This window comes from Hevea brasiliensis, chromosome 11 (genome assembly GCF_030052815.1).
Source record: "Hevea brasiliensis isolate MT/VB/25A 57/8 chromosome 11, ASM3005281v1, whole genome shotgun sequence".
In the NCBI taxonomy this organism is placed as follows: Eukaryota; Viridiplantae; Streptophyta; class Magnoliopsida; order Malpighiales; family Euphorbiaceae; genus Hevea; species Hevea brasiliensis.
Genome location: NC_079503.1, coordinates 74,185,025 through 74,195,851, shown reverse-complemented (window position 1 = coordinate 74,195,851; position 10,827 = coordinate 74,185,025). Strand labels below are relative to the sequence as shown.

At 34.2% G+C, this 10,827-nt stretch overlaps 2 protein-coding genes across 2 annotated transcripts; one reads left to right on the top strand and one right to left on the bottom strand.

Moving 5' to 3' along the window:
* Positions 1-740: 740 nt before the first annotated feature.
* LOC110643282 (probable leucine-rich repeat receptor-like serine/threonine-protein kinase At3g14840) lies at positions 741-8,593 on the top strand. The gene is made up of 24 exons (XM_058129334.1): positions 741-895; positions 1,001-1,178; positions 1,570-1,641; positions 1,745-1,813; positions 1,895-1,966; positions 2,067-2,138; positions 2,234-2,305; positions 2,420-2,495; positions 2,601-2,668; positions 2,789-2,860; positions 2,950-3,021; positions 3,182-3,253; positions 3,819-3,884; positions 4,761-4,826; positions 4,920-4,955; positions 5,054-5,097; positions 5,291-5,667; positions 5,734-5,929; positions 6,145-6,291; positions 7,011-7,129; positions 7,263-7,473; positions 7,581-7,818; positions 7,973-8,123; positions 8,282-8,593. The coding sequence occupies exons 1-24, from the start codon at positions 757-759 to the stop codon at positions 8,591-8,593; spliced, it is 2,997 nt and encodes a 998-aa protein (XP_057985317.1). The 5' UTR covers positions 741-756.
* Positions 8,594-10,048: 1,455 nt separating this feature from the next.
* LOC131170275 (phosphoglucomutase, cytoplasmic-like) lies at positions 10,049-10,612 on the bottom strand. Its single transcript, XM_058129333.1, has one exon. It carries the CDS (start codon positions 10,610-10,612, stop codon positions 10,049-10,051), a length of 564 nt encoding a protein of 187 aa, XP_057985316.1.
* Between the last annotated feature and the right edge of the window lie 215 nt (positions 10,613-10,827).

The following is a 10,827-nucleotide window of genomic DNA, read 5'->3' as shown; positions in this document are numbered from 1 at the left end:
TAGCTTTAGTCTCTGGCACTTAGTTAATATTTTTTTTAAGTATAAAATTATTCTTTTTATTTATAAAAAATTATTTTAGAAAAAAAATTTAATTTATTGTAAAATTTAAATATTTAAAAATTTTATATTATATTTTTAAATTGAGAAAATATAATATCATAATGATTTAAATTTAGGAAAAATTATTAAAATTTATATTGATTACTTGTCAACAATACTACTATTATAATCAACTTGAAATAAAGAAGCAAAAAAAGGGGGGGCTGCTTGAAAGTAGTTTGAGAATATTTTAAGAATTTGCGTTAAATTAAACTCAACTTTGGAAATATGGTTATCAGTGAAAGTCCTAAATTCTTTCATAATACCGACAATAAAGATAAAGATAAGGGTCATCATCATGGTCTCCAGGTTGGCCGATAATGGCTTGGGGTCCGGTGAGCTCAACTGGTTCTGGAATCTACTGAAGCCAAGAAAAAGAACAGTACCGCACAACTGGGTCCCATTAAGCGTTTCTTGCCAAATTCAGACTTAACAAAGGTATGGGCCATGGATCTATATCTATGAGCTTGAAGGTGTGAGCATTGTTCTGCCAATTGTTTGTACTCTCAGGATAATGTAAATGTAATGGATTCACACGGGCTTTTAGGCAAATTATGGAAGGTGAATAAAAGCAGCACGTGATGAATCCTTAAATATTCCATGCAACTTTGTAATAAATAAATAATTGGTGTGAGTGGAGTAGAGACAGCAAGAACGATGGTGGATGTGAAGATGGCAAAAGTTCATCAAGTTTTAGAGATCATATTTGGCTCAACTATGATTTCACTGCTGATTCTCATGGCCATTGGATCAATCAAAGTTAAAGCACAGGCAGGGCATCTTCCTCCTGAGGAAGGTATCTCTCTCACTTTCTTCTTCTTCTTCTTCTCCGCCCCCCAAGGAAAAAAAATGATTTTAATCATAATTGTAAAGAAAGTGACGAGCTTGATGTGTGTTGCAGTGCAAGCTCTGCAAGAAGTGGCAACCCAATTGGGCAAAAAAGATTGGAACTTTAAAGTAGATCCTTGCAGTAATGACACAAGTTGGAAGACACCACCATCCAAGGATAGGCCTTACTATGCCAATATTGTAACTTGCAATTGTTCTTATATTGGCGGTGAATGTCATGTTGAAAGCATGTAAGCTTCCTTCTTTGTTCCGACGACCCATTTTCTTAATTCAAGGTCAAATTGCTTGTGGATTATAATTGTTAATTGACCAACATCCTCTATTTCTATTTCATGATTTGAAAGCTCGCTTAGCACAAGTTAACATTGCCTTAATAATTTGAAAGAATCTGGTGTTTTTATGAGCCAGTGCGACCAGTGATTGATATAGTGTAAGGGTATAATGCTCCTGTTGTTAGATATCATCTTTTTTAGGTTGGGGTCTGGGGGAGGGGGTTATCAATTTGCATTTATGATCAGAATTTCTATTTATTTATTTTTTCAGTTGAAAGAAAATACTAAATTTTGGATTTTCTAGCAATTAATTTTGGAATTCTAAGACTTATCCATTCTTGGACAATAGATTACTCAAAGCGCAAGATCTTGCTGGTGTGCTGCCCCGTGCCATTATGAAACTACCTTTCCTCAAGAAACTGTAAGAAGTTTTCTAATTTCAGTAACTTTGTTTAGAACATGTTAACACCTGCAAACTGTACTGCAACCTTAAATTCATCTATGAATATTCATCTGATTTACAGTGATCTTACTCGGAATTACCTCAGTGGTAACATACCAAGTGAATGGGCTTCTACAAAGTTGGAATTTCTGTAAGCAATGTCTGTAAGTCAATGTTAGGGTAGCTCTTGAATGCTCATTCATACTGAATTAATAGCATGTGTATTCTGCAGGTCTGTTTCCATTAACCGCTTAATGGGAAAAATCCCAAGCTATCTAGGAAATATTACCACGCTTAGAGCCTTGTATGGTAGCCCTATGTTTCTGTTTTATATCATTTTTTACTGTAAAAATATTTGTTCTATTTTCTCATCCTGTTATAATATTGAGGGAGAATTTGTTCAGGGGCATCGAGAACAATATGTTTTCAGGAACTGTTCCCCCTCAGCTTGGAAACTTGGTTAACTTGGAGATTGTGTCAGTCTCTCTAACCTTTTCTGTCAGAAAATATTCTCTGATTTCAATAAAAATAATAGAGTATACTGACGTTGATTTTCTCCCTTTGCTTGCAGCTATCTTGGTGCAAACAATCTGACTGGAAATTTACCGGTGGCTCTTAGTAATTTGACCAAACTAACAGAGCTGTAAATTCTTGTAACATTTAACAATGTCACCTTGTTATAGGTTTAGATTTTCTTTATCACATTAATCTCTTAAGGCTTAGTATTGTTTAATCTAGTTTTTGCATTCACTTGCAGTAGGATAAGCAGCAACAACTTCATTGGAAAAATACCCAGTTTTATTCAAAGCTGGAAAAATCTTCAGATATTGTGCGTACTTTTTTCTATCTCAAATTCTTAATCCATGCATGCCCTTCCTTTTTTTTCTTTTCCCTCCATGGGGAAATCTAAATCCTTTGAATGGTATACTAACAGAGAGATTCAAGCTAGTGGTTTTGAAGGGCCTATTCCTTCTAGCATTTCTACTTTGAACAATTTAACTAAACTGTAAGTTGTGCTTTTCAAGTCAATTACTCTTACAATCTTACTTAACCCAACATCTTTGCATGCTTTTGAAAAGTTGAAAATTGCAAATCTGCTACTTATGTCTTATTCTGTATAATGTAGAAGGATTAGCGACTTACATGGAGAAGGTTCAGAGTTTCCACACTTAGAGAACATGACAGGGATTGAGTCATTGTAAGTCATTATTAACATTGATGGATGCTTTAAAATCAGAATATTTCTGCTGCACTAGATGAGTTTATGTGAAGATAATTATATTGCAGGATGCTGAGCAATTGCAATATATCTGGTTCTATCCCACCATATATAGCAGCAAGGCCATCATTGAAAAAATTGTAATCTTTTGTTCACTTGCCTCCAACTTTTTTATTTCCTCTGGTCATACTAGAAAATTGGAGTGTTGAGATAGCTGGAGTTATACACCCTTTATAATTAACTAACAATTTTCCCTGCAATTTCTGTTGTTGTGAAATCTGCAATTTTTTTTTTCTATTCAGATCTCAGTTTCAACAGATTGAGAGGAAATCTTTCAAGAGATCTAGAAGGTCTACTAGAATTGGAGAATATGTAAGTATCTAGGCTCATGAGGGCTAGATGGCATATCTTGCAGTTCATATATATCCTTCTTAATAAATAGTTGCAATGAACTCTATGAAAACCATGCAACATTCTAGTTTCATATCCAAATTTAATACTATTAGATAGCCATCACACTTATATAGCACGATATTTTGGCGAAGCTAACAATGTACCTAGCAAACACAATAGCTTAAATTTAGATAATCACTTAATGTATATGATTGCCCTTTGGAATTTGACCCCTATTCCTTTCATATCCATCATCTTGAAAAATACTCAATGTATTTAATGAAAATCTGTACTTTATCCTCACTGAATAAACATAAAAAAAAAAAAATCCAACTACACTTTACAATCTTTTGAAATAGTAATGATGCTTGAGCCTTGAAGATGAGTGGCAATATTCTTTTTCCTGGTATAAGAGAACACTATATGATGTTAACACTTTCAAAAGCATTTTTGAGGTGAGTGTCTGTGCTTGTCTTAACCTTGCTCTCCACCAAATTGAAAATGATGTGTCTAATAAAATGGCATGATGCTGCCTGATAAATAGGTATTTGACAAGTAACTTGCTCTCTGGACCCATCCCAGACTGGCTCAAGAATGGAGATACTCATGCGTATGTGTGTTTACTTAAATCTGTTTCTATAAGAAGTTATTTGATTATGTATTTTATTATTTTGTCCTAGGGAAACATATTTCTGATTCTTAATATGTATTTTTTTTGTTATGCATGCATACTTGCATAAACTGACAAGCATAAATCTGTTTTGTGTCTGTAACTTCGTAATTTGGTAAAGATTCACCTCTTTAAGGTCAGTTGCAGATTCCACTCTACCATATGGAATAGGGGAAACGATTTCATTTTACTTACAACTTCAACTTGCTTCTTGCTTTATTTTGGAAATGTAGATATGTGTTAAATTGTTCACTTTCATTGCTGCCTTTTTCTTTAATAGTAATATCAAGCATTGAACCTAACAATTGGCCCAGTGGTTCAAGTGCCTTAAGCCCTGTGCTTGAGAGCAATGAAGTCTTGGGATCAAATCCCTAAGCCAGAGCCAGCAATTTCCTTATGCATTTGGGGGGTGGGTATTTTCTTGTTGATCTAGCAAGGTGGGGTTTAGGGAGTTGAAGGCTACCCCCATTATGTGGCCTGCTCAAGTGGCCCTCCTATGGACAAAAAAAGGGCTTTGGTTTACTTAACTGCCACGCAAAGTTGAGGCTAGGCTTGGACCAGATCTATTATTAGCCCTGACCAATCACAATGGACTTAAACTGATTCAAAAAAATTTATCATATTGATGGGTTACTGAAAATTAAATGTAGCTGAAAGAAGTTAAATATTTCTTCTTCTTCTGGTAAATATTTTTGTAGGCAAGTATCTGAACATCTGAAATAGTTGCCAATTGTTATTTTCTAACAACTCTATATTGTAAAAGTATTGAAAGAATGTTTATGTGCAGTGAAATATTAAAAGAATGTTTATGTGCAGTGAAATAGACCTTTCTCGCAATAATTTTACAGAAAGCTCATTGCCAACTACTTGTCGAGATACATTGTAAGAACATCTTTTTCCTGGTCTTTTCTTTATTTGAAAAAATTTCAGTTTACTTCATACTTCTGAACCTTTATCTTTTTGTTGATCCATTAGGAATTTGTTTAAAAGCACTTCGGGAGGGAATAACTCGTAAGATTTTTTTTTACTGAACTTCTGAAGGTAAAATTAGTTCGCTTTTATCTTTTTGCCTTTTAATATAAGCTGTAATTCTCTGATACTATTTCCAGAAAAGCTGCTGTCGAGTGCCTGAAAAACCTTGCTTGTTCAGAAGGTAATAATAATTTTTTTTTTATCAAAATACATTGTACATGCTCCTATTATTTTTGAGGCCTTCCTCTTTGGTTTTCACCAAGAAGAATGGAACTAAAGGAGAAAAATATTGACTTTTTATGTTTATTCACATCTAATTACTATTAATTTGTTGTAATCTCTTTATAGACAGTTTTTTTTTTGAACATGTATAGACAGATATTCATTGCATATAAATTGTGGTGGAGGTGCAACCAACATCGGAGACATCAGCTACGTAGCAGATGAAGAGTCAGGAGCTGCAGCAAAATATGTTCCCACTAGGGAGAGTTGGGAAATTAGTAATACTGGACATTTCTGGGGCAAAAATAGATCTGCAAGTGACTACATAGCACAAAACTTATCCATCCTTAGGATGGAGAATTCTGAATTGTACACAAGAGCACGTCTCTCACCTCTCTCCCTTACGTACTATGTGCGCTGTTTAGTGAATGGGAATTACAATGTGAAGCTTCACTTTGCAGAGATAGTACTCAGGGACAATAGCTCCTATTACAGTCTTGGGAGACGGATATTTAATGTTTATATTCAGGTAGTCAATTTCATTTATGTACCTTATCTGAATGTAAGATGATTTGATTAAATTTGTATATTGTAGGAAAAACTTGTGTTGAAGGATTTTGATATCCGAAAGGAAGCAGGAGGGGTAGATAAGGTGACCATTCAGAATTTTAAAGTAGTCGTTGAGGATGGAACTTTAGGGATCCACCTTCGTTGGGCTGGCAAAGGGACAACAGCTGTCCCAATTAGAGGAACATATGGCCCTCTCATATCTGCAATTGATGTGGAATCTGGCAAGTTGTACCTCTTATATTTAGGAATTTTGTGTTATCTTGTATGGGACATGGGCCAGAATGAGACTGAAGATGCATAATGATATATTATAAGCAGTGCAACTTTTTTTTTTTTTTCATTGTGTAGCTTACTTAAACATGGTTGTGTTGACTTGTGTATATATACTGCAATCTGATGATCACCGTCTTTTTTTTTTTTTTCAATTTTTGCATAGAATTCAAGCCTCCTATTCCTGGTGGAGGAAAAAGGAAAAAACTCATTGTGGCTGGAGCTGTAGTGTTGCTTTCGTTCCTCATTCTTATTGTTGTAGGCACTCTTCGGTGGAAGGGTTATTTGGGAGGCAGGGCAGTAAAAGAACAAGGTACTGAATATAACTAAATTATAAATTTTATGTTCAATCACTATAGCATTGCAATAATTCACAACATTCTATTGTCATATAATCTTGAAACAGACACTATTGTTGCTCGCCTAAAATTATATGTCAAGATATGCATACTTTTTCTTCTGATGAAGAGTCAGGGTATTGGCAAACTGGAAGTACAGCCACAAAACCAATTGTAGCTTTGTTAAAATGGAAGCCTTTCTATACTTTATTTTGCACTGCCTGATCACAATGATGACTGACCATTTCAGTTGAATCAGTCATCAGGTGAATATCAGATCATTGCCAGCAATAGACTTTGCTTTAGAACTTCTAAAAAAAATATGACAGAACTTTCATAGATTAAGCAAATATCCGAGGAAGATCCTCAGAACCATTTATGTTTTGAGAATTTGCACATTCTAGCCATTTTGAAGTTGCAAAATGGTACTTGTATTGAAGTATTAAGAAATTAAAGTGGGCATATCCAAATGCAAAATTCTATCCTTTTTGTTTGCTCTTCTGTTTCACATGATATTATTTTCAGGAAGAGATCTGGTAAGAAATTAGTAGAGAATCTTGTAGTAAGTCGAATGTTTTTGTAACTATTAAAAAATTACAAGTTCTAAACCAGATTTTTCTCTCTTTCTTTCCTTCCATTTCTTTAATTCTTAAAGAAACTACTGTTCAAATTCTTAGCCTTGTTTTTTGCATAGAACTTTTAGGTTTAGATCTGCAAATTGGTATCTTCACCTTCAGACAAATTAAAGCTGCTACTAATAACTTTGATCCTGCTAACAAGATTGGACAAGGCGGTTTTGGATCAGTCTACAAGGTATAGTACAAGTCTATCCTTGTTTAAAAATTATTTATCTTTGTATTTTACTTTATTTTATTTTTTGTCTTTAACAAGTGAAAGATAAACTGAAACAACAATGTTGACATAATATTCTTATTCCTTACTGTAGGGAACACTATCGGATGGTACTATAGTTGCTGTTAAGGAGCTTTCTTCCAAATCAAAACAGGGACATCGAGAATTTTTGAATGAAATAGGCATGATTTCTGCTTTACAACACCCAAATCTTGTTAGATTGTATGGATGTTGTGTTGAAGGGAATCAATTATTGTTGGTATATGAATACATGGAAAACAATAGCCTTGCACATGCTTTGTTTGGTAAGCTTGCTTTTCAGATCTTCAATATGTAGTTTGTGCGCCTTGAAATAACGTGGTAAAAATTAGGCCACTGGGTTATATTAATAACTTATGTATGCTGGTTATAGGCAAAGAGGAAAGCCAGTTGAAAATGGACTGGCAGACAAGGCAAAGGATTTGTGTTGGCATAGCAAAAGGTCTGGCTTTTCTGCATGAAGAATCTGCTTTGAAAATTATTCATAGAGACATCAAAGCTGCTAATATACTTCTTGATAGGGACCTAAACCCTAAGATTTCTGATTTTGGTTTGGCCAAGCTTGATGAAGAAGAGAATACCCACATCAGCACCAGAGTTGCTGGAACTATGTGAGCCACCCTTTGTTTCTTCTAATTTTTTCATCCTTTCACTAACCTTTGTTGCATACTTTTCTAGTAGCATATTTTTGTTTCTTCAATTCAAATTGTTTTTATTGCTTATTTTAGTGAGGCAAATGTTATACAATTGCATTTTATTGTGTAGAGGTTACATGGCACCGGAATATGCATTATGGGGTTACTTAACCTATAAGGCAGATGTATACAGTTTTGGGATTGTTGCATTGGAAATTGTTGTTGGGAAAAGCAACATGAAATATCGACCAGATGAAAATTTTGTCTGCCTCATGGATTGGGTAAGATATCTGGCATGTTCTTTTGAGTTTGATGCATCAAGCATGCAACAAAAGCCATACTTATTGCTGCAAAATAAATATCTGTTTAATTCTACAGAATATGAATATCATTGTGATATCAAGCTCAGGTGTGCCAATTTCTTCTGTGGTTATTTCAGGCTCTTGTTTTACAGCAAAAGGGAGACCTAATGGAGCTGGTTGATCCAAGATTGGGATCCCAGTTCAACAAGGAAGAAGCTGTTAGAATGATAAAAGTTGCATTATTATGCACTTTTTCTTCACCTACACTTAGGCCTACAATGTCTGAAGTAGTAAGGATGCTTGAAGGCCGAGCTTCTGTTCCTGAATTAGTGGTGAGTCAAGGTTTGTATTCTGAACAACTGGGATCTGGGGCCTCAATGAACAAGTTTGATCAAATTTCGCTTCATAGTTCAAGCAAAACTCGGCCTCTCATGGCAGTTAGTATATAACTTTATGCTGCTGTCAACTTCCATGGTGTGTGAAATTCTGGCTTTTTTCACCGTAGATACTATAATTTATGCAATTAGAAAACTTCCAAGCATGCTCACATGATACCCGACTTCAATTTAAACCAACACCCTCAACAGTCAGAAAGTATGTATTTGTGTTTTGGAGATGGACATGAAAGGCGAGGATTACGGTACTTCACTAGGACATGCGGTGTTTTTTTTTTTTTTTTTTTTTTTTTTGAAGTATGCATATTAAGGGAATAGGGATTCAAACTTGAGGCTCTTATATATTTTTAGTCACTGAATCAAGCTAAAATAGATAGACATGCTCAAGGTAATTGTTATCCCACATTGGTTTGAGATGAGGTATTTGAGATATATATATATATGATTTAGGTAAACCTCTGAAATAATTTTTTGGTGGAATTAAGTCCATTTTATTTTTTCTACTTTCATATTTGCATGTGAGGGGTCGGGCTTTTGTCCCATAAAAGCCACTATCGTATGATTGCACAGTAAAACTAAATTAAGCTTCTTGGAGGAATAGGAACGTCAATTGAACATCAATAAATTAAACTTGTTAGATTTTTCAGTTATTACAAATCGAATTGAAAAGTAAATAGGTAGTAAAAGTTAAGTCTTAATTGCTTTAAAAATATCTTGAATTTTAGACCAATTCTCAATTTTTTTTTTTTCAATTTATCATAGTAAAATCGTAGAATCTGGGCATAAAAATAATAAATTAAGAAAGGGTGACAAGTAATCACAATAATGCACTTTAATAAATGTTGCCTATTAATATAAAAGATTAAAAGTTATTATTTTTTTAATTTAAATATTCACAACTCATCTTCCTAAAGAATTTTTGCAATATATATATAAAAACTTCTCGATTGTTGGTGATATTTAAATTTATCATTCTTTCGCATCTTTTTTTTCTTTCTTTTTTTCTCTTTCCTTTTCTTATTTTAGATCTCCTTTTTAAACATCATTGGTGAATTTTTCACTGGTGGCTACTCTATATCATTTTTTTTTAATGCAAATCCAATAGAGAAAAGGTAATAGAAAAAGAATACTCAAATAGGAGAGATTCAATCCTCACATGGATTTTACAATCAGCTGTGTTCTGTCTCTTAACTGTTTAACGGCTTCATAAACCAGCTTAATAATTACACCAATCAACATTAGACAAGTATCAATACCTCTCTTTAAGTTTCCAAGGAAGAAAATCTGAAAAATGACTTGGAATTATCATCATACTTCAAGGAAGCATTTGCATGGAATGTGCTCAATAGAAGCTAAATGCCTGTACAATTTTGAAAACCCCAAACGAAAAAAGAAAAATAGAACCTTATTCAACTTACTTCATCTTGCATTTGATCATATGCTCAAATCCCCAACTGAACCTTCAAATGCCCAATTGAACCTTCACTTAAGGTTTGTTTCATTTTGCATTTAATCTTCGCCAAAAATAGCTTCATAAGTAAAAGAACTTGTATCATCTCCAGTGTTCTTTTTTATGACTTCATATGCATTGGTAGCAATAATTGCAACCAAGTCCGATGGAATAACAAAGAACCTTTTACTAAGGATCATGTCACGATTTGCTTTACCATCAACAGCAATACCACATTCTGTTAGTTCAACTTGAGGACTTGATTTAATCAATCCCATGCTAGCAGCCAACTCCCTTGCATAAGTAAAGTTAGAATCTGGATGACCTCCTCCAAAATCCTCCTTGGAAACACAGATCAACAATGAGTTCTCTTGTGCACTGAGCTGCTCAACAAAAATATGTTTTGCATAAGCCCCAACAACTCCATGCAATGCATCATGACAGAATGTGAATTTCGGAGATGAACACAACTTCCTTATAGACTCAAAATCAAAGATAAATTTCATCAATTTCACATAATCATTTGCTGAATCAAAGGCCTCAACACCAATTTGTCCCTCAAGCCCACCAAAATTAGTTACACCAATTGCATCTCCACCAAAAATATTGTCTTCAATTACCATATAGTACACCCAAAAATCAGATTTAGTCCTTAAAGGGTCGGAACCCCTAAATCCGATCTAGTCATGAGAGGTTCGAATTCATTACTTGAGTAGTCCAAAGACAATGAGGTGGACAAGACCGAACACCAGGAATTCGAACAAGATTGACATAGAGATCGATAAAAGTGGTTGAAACATGCAAGATTATCGTAGGGAATATCGCTAATATAGTATGT